We start from the raw sequence: 19,574 nt of genomic DNA on the forward strand, positions 1-19,574 counted from the left end.
ATATGTAACGTAAAAACTGCTTTGCGCAGTTTTGGATTTTGAAAAGTGCATTTAATATTATCGCAGGCTGTATGCGACTCAATAATATTTTGTCACTTTGTACTTCTGTAACACTCTATATTTGCAATCACATAATAATGAAGAGAAAGCCGGATAAGTCAAATATTGCTATGGGAAAGCAATCTCTTCCTTTCCCCCAAAGCGGGAGTCAAATAATAGAATGCCAAGCAGAGCAAGGTCATCGCTAGTCTCTGTGTGGTTGGGAAATGTTGCTCCTTACTGTGAACAAGTAGAGTTTGAAATGATAATTCTTCTTTTTTTGCTGTTTTACTAGTTCGTTACTATCTTGGAAGGAGTACTGGCAAAATTATCCAGATATGACGAAGGGACTTTGTTTTCTTCTTTTTTGTCATTTACCGTAAGTAAAGAGCTTCTTTCTTGCCTGGGTTTTGTTTTAGTTTGGGTTTGGGTTTGCGTTTGGGTTTGGGTTTGGGTTTGGGGGCCAGGTGCCAATGTGTCATTTTGGTTTGGGTTTGTAGAATTATGTTAATTAAGGTCAACTGCAAATGTATAGTAACATTAGGAGAATAAGCAGGACACTTCACGACAGCAGGTAATCCAAAATCCTTTTTATTTCACTTGTGAATATACAATATGTACGTATGTATATGTATGTACACACGCACACATATGTCTCTATATGTATGTATCCAAAAGAGAGTTGCTGGCCTGAGCCCACGTGAGCTATCTCAGACAAATCACTTCATGTGACTGGACTACCATCTCTGCATCTGTAAATGAGGAACATTAATTTTGAAGCTTGCAAATAGAGACCTACAGGTCAAAGAGAGCTTTTCAGTGCATTTTATTTGGTCCTCACTGTGTCAGGTACAGTGTTCTTGCCTACATTTAAAAATCAGGAGAATTAACAGAGATGTCCATATTCCGGGCTCTCTTTGTAAAGGGGACATTAGCAGCTCTGGGTCTGCATACATGCGGAGCAACTATCTATCTGCTGGAGCTGAATCACGGTGGTCTCCATTGACCAGACATGTGTTTGCCAGTTTCCTTCAGTATCTTCCTGGCTGTTTCACTCATTCGTGTACCTGCCTGGGCTTGGGAACGCTGGAGTTTACCACCTCTGGAAGAGATGACTGAGTCTGTACAGTCTTGTGAAGGGCTCTAATTCTGTGCCAGAATTGGGCAAGGGCATAGGACATGAGTTTGGTTGTGGGCAAAAGGTAGCCTAATTCTCTATAGGTAAATGGCCAATGGAGATGGCCACTGCAAATGGGCTGCTTTGGGGGCCTGGTTCTCCCACTGTCTTGTGCTCAGTGGCCATGACAGCAGCATCTTTTCCTGCCATTTCTGATAGTAGGGTTTTTGCTGGCTCTGAGACCAGCTGCTTTGACAATGCCATAGAAAAGGCAATCAATTTAAGACCTGTTATCTCTAGGTCTTTAAAACAGCCTTAATGTATGAGGAATCTCCTAGAAAGTCATTGACTGCCCAGACGAGGCCCAGCACAGGGTAGGGGGTAGCACATCATCATCTTTGGAATCTCGCAGAACCAGGTTCAAATCCCATTGCCAATATTCACCAGCTGTGTGATCTTCAGTAACTGTCTCAACCTCTCTGAGCCTCGGCTTTGCTTTGGTTTCAGTTTTGGCTTTGGAAAGGGGTGCTATTGTGTAATTTTGGTTTGCGTTTGTGCATACGTGTGCTAATCGTGGTCAACTACCACGATGTATGGGAGTGAGGAGTGGATAATGTCTTCTATGACGAGCTGTTGTGAAGATAACGATGTAAGGGGAAGAGGGTAGCATAGTCCCCACACAAAGTAGGGCTGAATAAATGGTGGCTACCATTAATGTAAGATAACTAACATGATTACTATACAGTGCCAACATACATGCGCACAAGTTCTCCCTAAATATGCCTTACATTGGTATTTCCCATGCATTCGATTTTCGGGGAATTAAGGGAAATGTAGACAGAAAACGTTTACATCAATTCTAGATAGCATCCATGTCTCCACATATCCAGTGTTGTTTTAATTTGCAGCTCTAAACTTCCCAGATAGAAGGACTAAACTTAACCCCAAAAGCGTGATGGCCCAGCCCCTGGAATTTAGTGGTAACAGTGGGGAGGGATAGAGGAAGGTGACAATAGGAAATCTATCCCATATCACTCTGTAGAACCACCCATAACGTGTCACAGCTGAAAGGATACCTCTCCAGCCACTCCTTTGACAAACAAAGAAACCAAGGCCCAGAGAGGGAAGTAATTTGTCTAAGGTCACACAGCAGCGGGCAGAGTAGAGATAGGAAGCCAGGTCTTTTGCCAACTCCGCCCCCCCCCCCCCCACCACCACCACCATTGAACAACTTCCTGGAGAGAGTGGGATTCAGCTGGCAGTTGCCTAGCACTGGAAGGCAGATGGGCAGATGAGTGGGGAAGATTCGTAAAGAAGGATTCAGGGCACATGAGTGGGAAATATTAGATAATCTTTCATTCCTCAGTGAAGTCATGGAAATGGTGAAAAGAGGCAGAATTAACTGCAGCATTTCTGGAAAACATTCCCCTGACACCCACAAAAGATATCACATTCTTGGAGTCTTCATTTTGAGTAAGTGTTTTTACCGCACTGGACCTGAACCAGTACAAACCAGGAAAGCCCCTCTGCTTTTTATAGAACAAAATTCAGTCCATCCAAGGGCCCCACCCTAACGACTGACTTCCCAAGAGAGCTAGTGGGAAGGGGGTCCGGTGGCAGCCGTGCAAGGACACCATGCGGGGAGTGGGGTTCTCACGGGAGGGGGAGAAACAAAGACCTCGCATATCCTGTGCAGGAGTTTTCAAGCTGAAATTCTCATGCTCTCATCTCTTTTCTGAGACATTTTGCAGCCTCACAACATGCCTAGTGAAGTCCCCGTAACTGCAGAACACTTCAGTGCCTATTGCTGGGCCTGTAACTTCCCTTCCTTAGTGACACTTCTCCCACACACTTGGCCATCCCACGGCCAAAAGCACCCACTTATCATTTGCAGCCTCTGTTCTCATCTCCTGCTGGTATTCCAGCGTTGGAGAACGCGAGCTGTGCTTTGAGGTGGCAGGAATATCTGCTCCGCACGTGGATTCTGAGCTCCTGCCCAAATTTCAATGGGCCTTTGAAGACTTCCTGCGCCCAGTTGTATTCATTACGCGGCAGTGGAGCGGAGTGGATGGCAGAGGGTGGAGCGGGGGGCCGCGGGCCTGTGCAAAGGGCCTGGAAATCGGTGGGGCGACAGCCAGCTGTGAGTCCCGGGACCCTGGACAAAGGCATAGAGAGGGTGCCACCACCCTGGCAGGATTTCCTTAACTCTGCTCCCATTTCTGATTCAATTCTTCAAGTATTACTGTGCACTTACCACGTCCCCACCTCAGCAGGGCTGCCAAGTATGAGCCATGTGCTGTGCCCCCCAGAAAGCTGACAAGTATCGACAAATATGCCACCCTTTCCTCCTCTTTCTCCCGCTGAGCGCCTCCTTTCCTGGGTGGGCTTGATTTCATGGTCCAAGCCAGACATTTTGGAAAACGTCTGCAGTGGCACGGAGCAGGCAGGAATATTTATTTCTCGTCTCCATCTGCATTGCTTCCTCTCTTGGAGAGGAGCTGGGGGGGAGGAGGGAGGAGGAGATGTGGCTTCTTCGTGCCAGCCCTAGAGGCGTCCAGGCGCGCCCCTCCTCTCCTCCCTCCCCAGCCTCAGCAGCAGGAGCAGCCTGGGATTTCTGGAGGCAGGCGCCTTTCGAACTTTGGAAAGATCAGCCCAGTTGGAAGTCTCGATTAGCAACTATCCGCCCATTTCCCCTGACTGCAAGATGTGCTTTTGTGTGGGTTGACTGCTTGGAAGGGTCCTTGTCTGGTGGGTAGCCTCACACTGTTCTTTTAGGAGGCCAGGAAGGGTGACAAGCAGGTACCTAGGTCCCTCTCCGAACAAATTAAAATCCTTTCCTTGGTCCTATCTAGGTGTTAACAAACATGCTAGTTCTGGAATTCACACATTCATTCATTCCCTCGTTCATTCATTCATCCAGCATGTACTTACCAGGCACCTATGTGTCATGTGTTGTGGTAGGTGCTGGGGACACAGCAATGAGCAAGGAAGACATGTTCTCTGTCCTTCTGGAGCTTGCATTTAGGAAAGGAGAGATAATTTTAAAAAGGAAAGAAAATTAAAGGGAGGGGAGAGTGCTCTCCAGGCCACAAACTGGGAGGAAAAGGAGAGAAAGAAGGTGGGGTAGTGCTGCTTCAGCAAGGATGGTCCCAGAAGTTCTCTGAGGAGGAGACTTGGGCTGAAACTAAGAGAGGTCAGCTGTGGCTGAAAAGAGGGAAAAGTCTTCTAGACAAGACAGCAACTGCAATGACCAGGAGGCAGGAAAGTAGGAGGCAGTTTTTGCAGGATACTTGGGAACCAACATGAACAGGATTTAGAGACTGAGCACATGTTGGGATGGAGACTCATTTGAAGGGGACAAAGAGGAAGCCCTCCCCCACCACCCTGTGCACGCTGTGAGGCCTAGAAGAGCTCCACTGAGCTCCATGAGTCCTGAGAACCAGCGGGATACGGCAAAAAGGCAGCCCGGAGTGGAGAGACCTGGGGTGGGATCCCAGTCCTGCCCCTCACCCGGGAGCCGTGTGACCTGGAACACGAAACCACACCTTGGTTTTTCATTCCCTTTGGCATAATATGACGATGGTTTTATTAGATGAATTCAGAAGTCTAAAATAGCGACAGGAGCAACCGCTCCTGTTCCTTAAGCACTTGCTAAGTGCCTGGCACAGAGCTAAGTGCTTTAAATATATTTTTCTCATTGAATCCTCCGAACGCTGCCATTCCAGCAGCACTCTTGTGCAGAAGATCAGACTGAGGCTCGGAGAGGTTAAACCCTCCAGCTTGACCAGGGTACTCTCCCACTAAACTCTGGAGCCTCCCAGGAGGGGTGACAATGTAGAAGGGGCCCACACCCACTCCCCTGGCAGACGGAATAATTACCTCAAATCCTCTGAAGGCCCCTAGAATTCACTCAAGATCCTCCCACCAAGCCAGTCCATTTGAGATAGTCACAATGAAAATGGGAGCCACTCAGGACAGGCAGGATAAAGCCCCATTCAGAGCCGTCAGGGGCCCAAACCCTACCGTATGTCCAATCTCTTAGGTCTCAATCACCCTCACTTACCCTTTCTTTCCACTTGCTAGCATTTTGGTTGTTTTGCCACTTAGAAATGAAACAAAGTAGACACACTTCTTCCTGCTAGAATCTAGGACCAGGGCTGGTGTTAAGTGCAGATCAACCAGCAGCATAGACTGCTTTTGTGCAGAGCTCTTGATGTCATGCCAAAGAACAAGACTGCCACTTTGGTCAAAAGCCAGAACTGAATCAAAGGAATTCACTTCTGTCCACAGAACATTGTGGTCAGGAAGCAGTTCAAATTTTAGAGAGGGGTGAGTGTTCATAATTGTTAGTGTTGTCTCTGACGATGTCCCATTTTTGCGTAGGTTGCGGGGAATGCCCAGAATGGGAGAGACGGCTTTTTATAATTTGGGCTAGTGATGGTGGTATAGCCAGAGAGGTCTGGCTCTATTGAGAGGGTAACATCAGCAGATTATCAAATGTTGAATCCATGTGATTCAAGTCAGTTGGTTTCTACACTTCAGAGTGGAGGAGCCTACCTTGGACAGAAGCACCAACTGTGGTGGTAATAGCTGACCTTTTTCGTTGTTGTTTTTGTTTTGTTTTTGTTTTTGTTTTTTTGGTAATAGCTGACCTTTACTGAACACTCACTATGTGCCAAGTGCTGTGCTAAGTGACTCACATGCATTTCCTCAGCTGATCCTCACAATCACCCCTATGCAGTAGATGTGATTATTATCCCGTCCCCATTTTACAGATGAGAGAAACTGAGTTATTTGTCCAAAGTCATCTGACTACTCAGACTCTACCTTAGGTTTACGTCTTTATTATCTCCAGAATGTTACTCCCCATAGAAGCAGAGAAACTCATAAATGAAGTCAATTAGCAACTCTTCCAGGAACCATCCACTTATTGATACCATTTCTAAGGGGGAGAAGTCCTCTATTTTTATCACATCTTGCCAGCAATAATATTTTATAAGTAATTTACCCACCAACTGTTTTGCAATAAAACTAAAGGAATAGACATTCAAAATCCCTCACTTATTTTGTGCTTTCCAGATAATCTCCAGTTTCATATTATTCCTTCGTTCAACATGTTTGTTGAGTGCCTACTTGATGCTAGGCATTGGGGGCATAGCAACAAATAAGACGGATAATGCCTCTTAGTATATATTCTCATGAGAGAGATATATTCTCAACAAGTAATTTACACAAGTGGCAGTTTTCCAGAGAGAGGGAGAAGTAGTTGATGCAATGGGACAATAGCCTAAAGGTACCCAACCTCATCTGGGAGGCCATGAAGGAAATGACATTTGAGATGAAATCTAATGGACCTAGCAAAGAAGAGAAGAAAGAGTGTTGCAGGGTACAAAGACACAATGGAGAGAGGGAAGGTCTAGTGCTTTCTGGGAACTGGAAGTTCACTATGACCCAGGCAAAGGCCATACTAAAAGGAGAATGACAGGGATGGAGTAAAGGAACAACTAGTCTAGAGCCTGATAATGAAGGAACTTGCCCATGGTCATGGGATCTAGAGCGTTACGAAGGGACATTACCCCAAACTGATTCAGCTGGAGAAGTTAAGAGAAGTCACGGAGAGACTGGCTAACTGTTATCAGAGATGTTGGGTTTGTAGTCTGATGTGGAAGCTTTGAGCCACCATTGGAAGGCAAGACTTATTTTGTCTAATGTATTTTGTTTACATAGACCAAAAAAACACCGTGCTCTGAAATGTTCAACAACTGTAAAGCACTGATCTGCTATGCCTTCCACTGACTTCTTTCATCAGCCGTTCCCCAATGGTTCAGAACTTGACATCCACTTTGGGGTTTATGACAGATAATTTTATCACCTAGTAGGACATCAGCCCTATTTCCAGTTCATGCCTTGAAAGCACAACTGACAATTAACATACCTGCTGTCCAAAGCAGACCTGCAGAAGCTTTTCAGAAGAAAAAAAGAAGCATCCAAAGTTAACCATTTCCCTTAATGTTTTTTAGTAGTCAGATGAACATAAGACAGACACAGTATTTTCTTCAGACTGTGAGGTGCCGAGCAACCAGGTCCCAGAAATGTCAGCTATGAAAGAAATACCTAATGGATACATATGGGGCTTCAAACACAAAATAATTGTTCTGCAATTGCAAATTAGAAAAGCTGCCTGACCTCTGAACCACATGTAGTGGGAAGCTTGTCACCAGAAAGTTAGAGAGAGGGATGTGATTGTGAAGCCCAGACTAACAGAAATATGTACAAGTTAGTGATCACTGGCGAGCCTCAGTCTCTTCATCTGTTGAGTGGGGATGCTGGTACCTATTTTAGAGGGCCGGTGAGACCATTAGAACTGCAGTACAGAGTCACCCTGCAGGATACCTGGCACACCGTGGGTGCCCGGTAAATAGCCCTTCTCAGCCTTAACCTTCAACTTAAACCTGTAAGAAGGTGTAAATAATCCTAGCACTTTTAACTATTCTCTCACCTGGTCAGTCCTTAGCGTAGTAACCATTTCTCCTAAGGAACCCAAATCACCATTCATCACAAGATCAACCAAAACTCTCTTAGAACTCCATTTCAGCCCATCCTTGTACTCAAAATGCTGATTCACCAGAGATGTTTTCCATTAAGTTTAGTGTATTTTAGCATTTAGAGTTTTATTTTATTTTTATTCTTCTTTCTTTTAAGCGGGCTCCACACTCAGCGTGGAGCCCAACACAGGGCTTGAACTCACAACTCTGAGATCAAGACCCAAGCTATCAAGAGTCAGATGCTTAATCATCAGACCCACCCACCAAAGGTGCCCCTTTAGTGTTTTAGTTCTTCCAGAATTTTTCATTCATATACAGTTTCTAGAATACTTGTTAATCAAAATAGTTGGTTAACCAGGTTTGAATAACCCATTCCGCATGCTTATTTTAGGTTGAATCAGGTTTATTGCAATATACACCTAGGTTACTTGTCTGTCCAGTTCTGTTCCTTACTGGAGGATAATCCTAGACAGGTTAATTAAGCTCTGACCTTAGTTTACTAACCTATACAATGGGAATAATAATAAGACCGTGATGTTGTTGAATGAAATGAGACAATGTTATATACCTGGAATGAGGTTAAGCATTTGATAGTTGTAAACTATTGTTATTATTATGGTTATTACTGTTGGTTATGTCACTGAGTACTGAGTAGTAGAATCAATTACTTGTTCTGCTACCATGTTTTCCATGACTGCTATATGTAAATAACTATGCTAGGAGTTGTACAGCTAGAAAGATTTTTTTTTAAAGACCTTAGCTCTTATTGTCTGGAAGTTACTATCTGGAGTGCATACAACAGAAGGAACTTTTGAGGTTTTCTGGACCAGTGTTTCAGTGATGTGTTGTATCTACTCAGTCCCCACCTGCTGGTGAGCACCAGTTCTCCACATCTCTTCCCATCTCTGCATTTAGTGTTGTCTTACTGGCAGCTTGGAATTGACCACAGTCAAATTGTTTGCACCACAGAACTGGCAAACGCTGCCAAACAGGGTGAGTCCCCCCTCCCTCTTTTTCCTCTTCCCTCCCCCCTCCTTCTTCCTTTCTACATATCCCTGAGTGTTTTCCAAGCACAGTAGATGCACCACATGGTACCTGAGATGATGTTAGATGCCACAAAAATACTACATTAAAGAACACCAATCCCACTGTGAAAGAATTATTCCCTCTTTAATTTTATTTTCATCTATATGATACACATTTTCTTTTTTATAATTAAGTGTCAAAAAAGTGAGCCAATTTAGAGAAGAATAGTAAGTATATAAGTAAATATACTACAGACAGCGCATGGGCCACAGCCAGTCAGGAGGGTGGTGTTGATGCCAGAAGGTTAGGAAGTGGTGCTACTTTCTCACTGCCCCCATTTTGCAATCGTGTAAACTGAGACCAGAGAAGGAAAATGACTTGAACTTCTAGACGTGTTAGACACAGAACCTAGACCTTGTACCTCATCCATTTGTTTGTTGTCCCTCCTCTTTACCTGAGAAGAGGAAAAAGAATTCTCCTTGGTGCAGCAGGTGCAGCAGATTTGGACTGACTCTGATGGACAAGTTGTCCCTGGCAGCAGTGATGCAAATAATCTGCTCCCTCAAGTTCAAGCTGAGGTAGTGGGGGGACCAGGGGAGGGCATGGGGCTCAGAGGTGATCCCCTCGTGAAGAAATATGACTATTCAGGCATGACAGCATGGCCCTCATTTGCTTAGCACAAAGGCTGTGCAGAAGCCAGAGGGACAAAAGGGCGACACAATGCTTGTGTCGCATTCTGTTGGGCTTTTTCTTATTGAGATGTGTTGCGAAGGCAGAGCAAAACCCCAAAAATGCCAGAGGTGGGCAGAGGCCCCCACTCATGATGGGATAAGAATAAGCCTTTGTACCTTCTTGGAGAATGTATAAAATTAAAGCTTTCTGATTTGTACTTCCAAGTTTCTCCTAAAATGAGAGTATGCCATGTAAATTGACCAATGGAAAAGCATTACAGTGTCATAAAGAGGTCAGACCCTGGAGTCAGACACACCCAGATTGACACCAGCTTTGTGCCTTTGAGGAAGCTACATGATGCTGCCCACTGTGTCTTTGAGGACGTTGTTAAACCTCTCTGAGCTCAGTTTCCTCATCCATCAATGATAATAATCATGATGCCCTCCAATGTGAGGGTTAATTACTCGTGAAGTGCTTAGCCTTATGCCAGGCAAATAATAAGCGTGCAACCTTTGTTAAGTCATCGTTAAAAAGGTGGGTTTGAAGGAGCCTTTGAGCCTTGCAGAAATCCTCGCTGGGAATGAAGGATTGGGACAGAAATGAGGGAAACTGGAAGGAAAAACATGTCTACTTCAATCGGGCATCTGTTCGAAAGCCCCAGGGGGGGAAGAGAGATGAGAACATACACTTCCTGGACCCAGTCTCGGAGCACAGTACCCTGAGCAACAGGAGATTCGAACAATTCTCGTTAATGAGGCTGCGGCTCCTAATCAGTGCATGGAACAGAATGCTTTTGCTTAATAGAGATCATTTCCCTGCCTCTTGCCCAACTCTCCAGCAGTGCCAGCAGCTCTTTGTTTAATGAAAGGTAGGGACTTCGAGTAGTGTGGTGGGATGGGCTGTAGGAGGCATTATTACCCTCATTACTATGATAATAGTTTAATCACAATCAATATTTATGAACATGCACAGAAGCCGTGCAATCAACCAGCAGCCCTACAACTTGAGGTTTTCGTGTCCTTGCCTAAGCATGCTTTCCAGGAAAGCCTGGCCTTTCTCCCACCTTCCCCCAGCCCCGCAGAAGCTCTACAGAGGTCCTCAGAGGTCATTTCAGAATATGCATGATGGCTACACGATAGTTATACATGAGGTCTTATTTGTGGTGATAGGTGAATATCATCATAATATGACACTTCTTGCTTTTCAAAGTATCTCCACGGTCATCGCCTGCATTTGATCTTTAGACTTTGGTGAATTATCTTGTGAATAAGGTGGGGCAACGGAGGGGGCAGCGTAATATAGTAGCGGATCCTTTGTTGTTTCTTTTTTTTTTTTTTTTAAGATTTTATTTATTTATTCCTGAGAGACACACAGAGAGAGAGAAGCAGAGACACAGGTAGAGGGAGAAGCAGGCTCCATGCAGGGAGCCCGATGTGAGACTCGATCCTGGGTCTCCAGGATCACGCCCTGGGCCGAAGGCAGGTGCTAAACCACTGAGCCACCCGGGGATCCCAAGAGCGAACCCACTTGGGTTCAAATCCTAGCTCTACCACTTCTTAGCTCTGTTCCCTGAGGAATGCAAGTTAACTGTTCTGAGCCACAGCTCCTTTTTGTAAAATGAGAAGACAAAAGTGTTAGAAGAATCAGATAAGATAGTGTCTGTTAGGCATTTAGTCATTGGTAAATGCGTCCACAGTTTTGCATAGACTATATATATCAGGTATTTGGTATTCCTAGGCTGTCTGTGAGAAAAGTAAACGATGGTTTTTCCCAAACTCACAGAGCCAGTATTTGAGATGGTAGGAGAGTCCAGACTTGGACTCCAATATTCACATTCTATTATCTGAAAATTTTTCAAACGCCGGTTCTATTTATAAGCAACTGAGAGAAACCTTATTTTTAAACATGTCAATGTTTAAGTCTTTTCTTTCAAATGTGCACCAGATTTGGAAAGCCAATGGATCATTTTTCTGAGCCATGGCCACCTGGTGAGCTACCCATAAAATATTGTTGGTGTCACCCTTCCCACATCTGTAAAAACAGGATTTATAAACTCCAGCTCTTTTAAAAATGAAAAGCCAGGGAAGATGGCCTCACGATCTGTGTGCCTCTGTGCAGCATTTACATGGTGCTTATGTGGGCACCGCACTTCGTAACTGGCTGGAAACACCCTTGATCTTTGGCCAGCAAAGAAGACGTGTCAGCGCCCTTGGTGACAGAGCTGGGGAATCCATCATGCTATCTCTGATTCCAGGTGTACTTCCAGGGTTGTGTTTTTCTCCGGGCCTCTGAAAGCATTGTAAGGGGCTTTCACTGTAATTGTCACTTGGCCCTAAGCAGGAGCCACTGAGGTTTGCTCAACTGCTCACCCGCACACAGAGTCCCAGTACATCCACCCACTGGTACATTCTGTCTCCCCCAGGCAGTCAGTCCCTCAGTTGGCACTAACAATGTATTCGTCTTCCCAAGATGCATTTAGAGCATCCAGATTATGTATGGGGGGTGGGGGGAGTGGTTTGTTAGGTTTTGCTTTTGCCTTTGTAGAGGACGTATCTCAAAATCATGTTTCCAGTCAACCAAAAACCTTGAAGAAGTTACTCTGGAGGAGACACATTCCTCCTGCAAAATGCCTTTCTCCACCACAATGCTGAACATTTTACCACTCGTTTCGTTCTTTTTCAGTAATTTTTTACAAAAGAAATATGTATAGGGTTAAAAATGAAATAGTGCAGACACTCATTTTTTTTTAAGAGTTTTTAGAGGTTTATTTTTTTATTTTATTTATTTATGATAGTCACAGAGAGAGAGAGAGAGAGAGAGAGGCAGACACAGGCAGAGGGAGAAGCAGGCTCCATGCACCGGGAGCCAGATGTGGGATTCGATCCCGGGTTTCCAGGATCGTGCCCTGGGCCAAAGGCAGGCGCCAAACCGCTGCGCCACCCAGGGATCCCAGTGCAGACACTCATAATAGTAATTTTTAAAGAAACAACAGGTCTCTGTCCTGTCCCTTTCCACCCTTAATCCCTGACCCCAGAAGGGACCCTTGAAACTATATTTTATCATCATAGCCCCAAGTACTATTCTTAACGTTGCTATTTCTTAATTTATTGATCTGAGGGATTATTTGACTCCCTACTATAAATATAGAGCTTTAGCTCACTTCACCATCTTACGCTTCTCCCCCTCCTTCTTCCTGTTAGGGTTGTATGAATATTGTCATTCATCTCTTGGCATCTTGATAACTTTAAATTATACCCATCCACCTTCAATTCTTGGTTCATCCACATGATGAGGCTGTGAACACCGATACCCTTTTCTTCTCCTGCTTCCTCCTCCAACTGATCTCTTGTTGTCGTTGTTGTTGTTTTTTAAGATTTTATGTATTCATTCATTCAAGAGAGAGAGAGAGAGAGAGGCAGAGACATAGAGGTAGAAGCAGCATCCCTGCAGGAAGCCCCATGCGGGACTCAATCCCAGGACCCCAGAATCACGCACTGAGCCAAAGGCAGATGCTCAACCATTGAGCCACCAAAGGGCCCCTGATCTCTTGTTCTAACATGGGAATTGGATGGCACATCTCTTCATTCTTAACATTTTAAAATGTATGAACCTGTATTCATGAGTGTCTCTTGAGTCTACCATCACTGTCCAATAGAACTTTCTGCAGTGGTGAAAGTATTCTGTATCCAAGCTGTTTGATACAGCAGCCGCTGGCCACATGTGGCTCATCAGTACTTGAAATGTGGCTGGTTACAAATAAAAAGTTGAATTTTTAATTGTATTTTGTTCTAATTCACTTCACTTTAAATAGCCACATGTAGCTATAATATACAAGTGTGATTATGGAGAACCACCTGATTTTTCAACAACAACAGTAATAATAGTGGACGCATAATTCTTCTTTACTCTGCCCTGGGGGAACTCATCTGCCAACTCAGTTAATCACCCAGCAACTCTATGAAGAGTGACACTATCCCTATTTGATAGATGAAGGCTGTGAGGCATGGAAAAGTCAAGGAACTTGTCTAGTATGTGGTAGAGCATTTGGTTCTGTGCGATCCAACTTCAAAGTCTGTGCTCTGAACCACTTCTCAATCCTGCCTCTGCTCCCCTTTGGAAACTCCCACATCTTTTTTCAGATATTTCCAATCTGCTGATCAATAATATGGGCACTGCTTCTCCCACGTTCCTGGCCTGAATGATGCTCATCATGGGTCTCTATGCATTTAGATGTCAAGCCCGCTGATTCCATTTCTGCTACAAAAAAAAGAGAACAAAAACTGGAAGCTGAGGACAGACAGACATGGGCAAATGTAGGGACTCAGGGCAAGTTCACATAAGGGCTCACTCCCTGGTCACAGGAAAGTTGTTCCTTTGGCCTGCTCATTCCAGCAACAGCAATAGAGCAGCTAGCAGGGACTTTGTGGCATCTTTTTACTATGCCCCTTTATCCGAGTCCTCACCACAGCCCAAAGAGGTACATATGAAGAGGGCTGCAACTAGAGGGTGCTGGGAATATTAAATTGGATGGTTCATGAAAACCATAGAAAACAGTGCCTGGCACAGGGTAGATACTCAGCACATGCTGCCTATTGTAATCCTTTTCTCTCTTTGCCAAGTCTACCCACGGGGCCATGCTACACTGTCTGGTACCTGTGTGAATGGTCTTTATTTATCTCAATTGCTTTTTCTTTTCCCTGTTACTGTATTTCTCCTGGAGCCTCATGTCTAGAGCTCTGGTTAATACTAAAATGTTAATAAGCCTCTTGCTTTACTACCGGGGTATTTATAACATTTTTCAAGGTGGTGGGAAGTGGTTCTATCCCACATTCTTCCTAGAACTAACCTGCTTCATACACCATCTGAGAGTCACATTTTTTTCTTTTAAATTCTATAAGGAATCAAGAGAAAACACTCCACCTGGCACCCTATTATAATAGATAAGGACTTGAGGCTAGGCAAGTAGCTGAGATCAATCAACTAATTAATGGGCAAATTAAGATTAGACATATAGTTTATGGTTCTTTCCACACCCCCACTTTGATCTCCCCTGTAAGCATGTTCTAGCCTAGGAGGCAGAAAACTTCTGGAAAAGACCAGAGAGTAAATATTTTTGACTTTATAGGCCACATGGTCTCTCAACCTCTGCCCTTGTAGCATAAAAGCAGCTATCAACATGATATAAATGAGTGGGTGTGGCTGTATTCCAATAAAACCTTATTTATGGGTATGGAAATATCAATCTCCTATAATCTTCACATTGCAGGAAGTATTTTTTTTTTATTTTCTTAAAACTACTTAAAAATGTGAAAACCACTCAGCTCATGGGCCATACACAAACAACAGGCTATAGTTTGCCAACCTTTGTCTAGTCTATAAGCTATGGATAGGAACACACTTGACAGTCAACTCCCAGCAAACCACAAGGGAATTAAACAATAGTAATAATAATAGCTAGTGATTATTGAGCTCTTAATGTGTACCAGGCATTGCATTGAGCACTTGGCATGATGTTAACGTTCAACCTCAGAAGACCCCTCTGAAGATGACAGTTGTTATTCTCATTTTGCAGATCAGATTATAGAAGCTATGGAAGGTTAAATAATTTTCCCCAAGGTCATTACATTGATAAGGGATGGAGCATAATCAAACCAAGATCTGTATGACCCAAAGCCTCTACACCTTCCACAGAGTACATTCTCCCTTTCCCAGATCTCAGGTGGTCAGTAGGTAAGAAGTGGTTTTAGAACGACCCATCTTTTTCAGCACATCCACAGCTTGATGTAGTGAAAGGACTCTACATTTTCTAAACTGACCTAGGCTTGTACTCCAGTTCCACCAGTTACTGGTTCACTTCTTGCTGAGCCTCAGCATCCTTCTGAGCCTCAGCATCATTCTGTGAAGCAGGAACGGTGAAACAAACCTTTCTAGGCTCTACAGCGATGACTAATTGAGCTAATTATACATAAGGTGCCTAGTATAGTGCCCCATACATATGTGCTCAATAAATATCATTGAGAATCAGGTGAATATCAGGTCAGTCATTGATGTTTTTATAGCCAGGAGACCCAGGAATACCCAAATCCTATCCTAGACCATAGGGACATCCCCACAGCATCCTCCAGGAAACTACATGCAATGGATAAAGGTAAGGAAATACGAGGTAAAGAAACACCTTACTGAGCTTTGGTTGTCTATTGCTGCATAGCAAGCTATGGCAGAGTCAGTGGCCTAAAAGAATCATTTTATTTTGCTCACAATTTTGTGGGTCAGGAATCTGGGAAGAGCTCTGCTAGGAGACTCTTTGGTTCATGTGGCTTTGACTGGGGTCACTCTCTGGGCTGTACTCAGCAGCTGGCTGTGCTGGGCTGGGACTAGATGTCTGATAATTTGATGTGTCTTCATGTGGCTTCTTTCCACCGATATGGAGTCTCACCCTGATGATCTTTTCCACATGGCTTGGGCTTCTTGCAGCATGGTAGTCTCAGGATATTCACACTTACATGGCAGCTGGCTCTCAAGAGTAAGGAAGTAGAAGCTGCCAGCCCTTCTCAAGACTTGGCTCGATACCGGCATGGTGTCATCTCCATCATGTTCTGTTGGCCAGAACAGGCATAGGCCAGCCCAGACTCAAGGGGCATGGAGGAATAAACTCCACTTTTTCAATGAGGGAATGGCATGCCCATACAGGGAACAAAAATAAGTGATGACAAGCTTCTTTGGGGAACAGGCTACCACATTGTGAACTGGGCTTTGGGTGCATATTCCAAGGCAGAGCACTCTACTCTGGCCCCCACGAGTAGAGTCGGAAATAGAATAAAAAAGGAAGAAATAGAATAAAAAAGAGAGTCCAAGCAAAGAAGTAAGAGAACCAGAACTCTCACTGCAAGGTAGGTCACACACTGTTGCCTGAAGCAGGCAATACAGCTGGCTAGGAAACAACCCAACCAGTGCCCTGGACCCTGACCCATCAAATCAGCCCCTTGGCAGGTGGCAGAAAAAGAGAATGTAAAATTCATAGTCAATGTGTATTGGACACAGACTATGTGCCAGGCCCTGTGCAAAGGTTTTTACATACATTAACTTGTTTAATCCTTAATATGCCGTAAATGAATCAATATAAATCAAATGCTTAGGGACGCCTGGGTGGCTCAGCAGTTTAGTGCCTCCCTTTGGCCCAGGGCATGATCCTGGAGACCCGGAATCGAGTCCCACTTTGGGCTCCCTGCATGGAACTTGCTTCTCCCTCTGCCTGTGTCTCTGCCTCTCTGTCTCTGTGTCTCTCATGAATAAATAAATAAAATCTTTAAAAAAAAAAAAAAGAAATCAAATGCTTAGAATAGTGCCTTGTACATGTTAAACACTTTTAAAAGCTGTCTTTTTTTGAATTAATGATTCATACAACCGCTCTGTGAGGAGGTATTATTGTCACTATTTTCTAACAGGGAAGCTGATGCTTAGAAAAAGTTAATTCCCTGGCCCATAACTGGCTGATGATAGAACTAGATGCCAGCCTTGGTGTCCAACTCCTGCCAACCCTCACTTCTTACCCCTGTACTGTACTGTCCGTGCTGCATGGGAGCAAGAGACCTGTTCAGCCCTTCCCATAGTGGCAACAAATACCAGTTCCTTTTGCCTACACTTTTCTTCAATGTCTCTTTAAGACAGTTGTAACTTAAAAACCAACTGCAATGCTAGAAACCTCTACCCTGGGTACTAAGAGTGCCATACTTAGAACTTTATTCGTTCAACAAATTTGTACTGAGCTGCTGCCATATATCAGGGAGTGTAGGCACTGAAGAGAGAGAGAGAGAAGTTCTTACTTTTCCTAGACATGAGGATGGTAATAGGTAATAAAACTCAACATACGAGGGCAGCCCCCGTGGTGTAGCAGTTTAGCACCACCTGCAGCCCGGGGTATGATCCTGGAGACCCGGGATCAAGTCCCACTTCAGGCTCCCTGCATGGAGCCTGCTCCTGTCTCTGCCTCTCTCCTGCTCTATGTCTCTCATGAATAAATAGGAAAATAAAATCTTAAAAAAAAAAAAAGGAAGGAAGGACTAGCATTGGTTCTTCTTTTAAAAAAAAAAATCAGCATAAGAGAGATGAATATTTTTTATAGATTTATTTATTTGAGAGAGAGCATGTGTATGTGCACACTCAGGTGAGTAGGAGGAGAAGTAGAGGGAGAGAATCTCAGACTCCTGACTGAGCGCAGAGTAGTGGAGCTCATCCCACGACCTATGAGATCATGACCTGAGCCAAAATCTAGAATCCAACCCTCAACTGACTGAGCCATCCAGATGCCCTGAGAGATGATTATTTTATGCATAGCAGTGGCCTACATAACATTTTTACATACTGAACTGCCTCAACTTGCAAATAATAGTAATAATAATAATAATCTAGATCTCTATGATCACCTAGGTTAGAGAAATGGAGAAAGGCACAAAATAGCAATATAATCCTTGCAACAGAAATCTCAAAAGCCAAATGTTGACATAAATGTTGCTAGCCCCTTGACGCAGTGGTGCCGTAGATAGTTTCTAGGCAAAGGCAGAGAAATCAGCTCGAAGCTCTTGTGAAGTCAGACAAGCTGGGGTGGCCTCAGCTCGTGCAGAGAATAAATCGTTTCCTTGGTTGGTGCTTTCTTTAGAGACCACGGGGAGAAAGGAGAGCTCAGGCAGTCACTAATGCAGTGGTATCTGTTCAGACTTCTTTTTTCTTCCATCTTTGAGTCTTACCCACCAGATTTCTGTTTGCAAAAAGGGCCTAATCCACTTTTTTTTTGTGCATTGATTTAATAGTATCAAACCCTGAGGTCCTCGTGGTCTGCACCTGGGTTGCTTTTTCCCCTAATGAAGCAAGAGAAGTGGTTTAAGCCCCCACCGTGCTCCCTATCAAAGCTACACAATGATTAACTCAGGTCCCCTTATTAGGACCAGGGAGAAGAAAATCCCTTAGTCATCAGCATTGTGAAAATCCCGGGATGGTGAATGTTCAATGAAAAGATTACCTTGGGCACCTGAAAAATAATGGAAAAGCTCAATAGAGAAACCATTAAGCCTGTCTACACACACTAAGTCAGGTGGAGGGTCGAGGTAATTAGCTGGGACATTCAGGCCAGAGAAAGTGTTTTGGACCTTCTGCCCTGGCTGAGTCAGGGCAGACAATTATTCAAATCCCTCGTTCATTTTTCCCGGAAAAGCCATTTTAGGTTGTGTCTACACACACACACACACACACACACACACACACACACAGTAAGACTTAAATATGACTGCTCAATAAAAGTGGTTTATATTTGTTTGTTTCTTTTTAACTGAATAATAGGCAGTTTAACGGATGGGAGACCCAAAGCTTTAACTTCTTAGTGGCATGACTTTATGCCAAGTCTCTTCATCTATTTTAGCCTCGGTTTCTTCAACTGTAAAATGGAATCATTAATAGATTGCTATGAGGATTAAATATAACAAATGCAGTATTCCTGACTCATTGCCTGGCAAGTCGTAAGCACTCAGAAATGTTACTTATAGTTACTAGTTGTTGGATGGGCATGACTCATCCTGGGTTTGGAGAGACTGTGCACTTGGGGGCCAGGAATCATGGAGCAAATGCCTCCATCTACAGCCCCTGATGTGGTGCCTTGTACAGAGTAAGTGTTCTTTGCTTCGGGCATGTGAGAACATGAACAAGCTGTTCGCTGACAGGTTGTCTCCCTCCCATCAGCCTTGGTCTCCCTCAGGCTCTCCTACCATGTGTCTCTTTTTCCGACCTCCTTTCCCAAAACTGGGAAAGCCCATCTTTGGGGTCAGGGGCAAGGGGGCAGGTGCCCATGGGGACTGCTGGAGAAGAGGTATTCCTCGTCCCCTCGGTGGGATGGTCAGAATGCAAGGATTTCAGGAAATAACATTTGGCTGAAGTCACAGTTCTCATCTTTCCCTTGAGGGCAATTGAGTGCCTGCTTAGAGGAGGTGCCAGACCAGGTATCTGGAGCAAATCCCTTCCCCTCCCCCTTACCTCCTGTGTCCCAGAACATATGGCTTGGTCCCAGAGAGCAGTAAGCATGTGTTATTGAATATAACTGAGTGCCTTGTCCTGGGAAACTGCCCTCTTATTCACGCCTAAGCTCAGCCATCCTGAGTTAGGGAACAGATCTTTGCTGTCTCCTCAAG

The 19,574-nt window shown here is 44.3% G+C and overlaps 1 protein-coding gene across 14 annotated transcripts in view; it reads left to right on the forward strand.

Moving 5' to 3' along the window:
• The window catches only part of CADPS (calcium dependent secretion activator), a 456,612-nt gene that overhangs the window by 386,123 nt on the left and 50,915 nt on the right, over positions 1-19,574 (forward strand). For all 14 annotated transcript variants that reach the window (XM_072720539.1, XM_072720526.1, XM_072720534.1 and 11 more), the window contains one exon: positions 335-418. In XM_072720539.1, the coding sequence (XP_072576640.1) occupies positions 335-418 (84 nt within the window). The remainder of the gene's footprint in view (positions 1-334; positions 419-19,574) is intronic.

This window comes from Vulpes vulpes, chromosome 9 (genome assembly GCF_048418805.1).
Source record: "Vulpes vulpes isolate BD-2025 chromosome 9, VulVul3, whole genome shotgun sequence".
In the NCBI taxonomy this organism is placed as follows: domain Eukaryota; kingdom Metazoa; phylum Chordata; class Mammalia; order Carnivora; family Canidae; genus Vulpes; species Vulpes vulpes.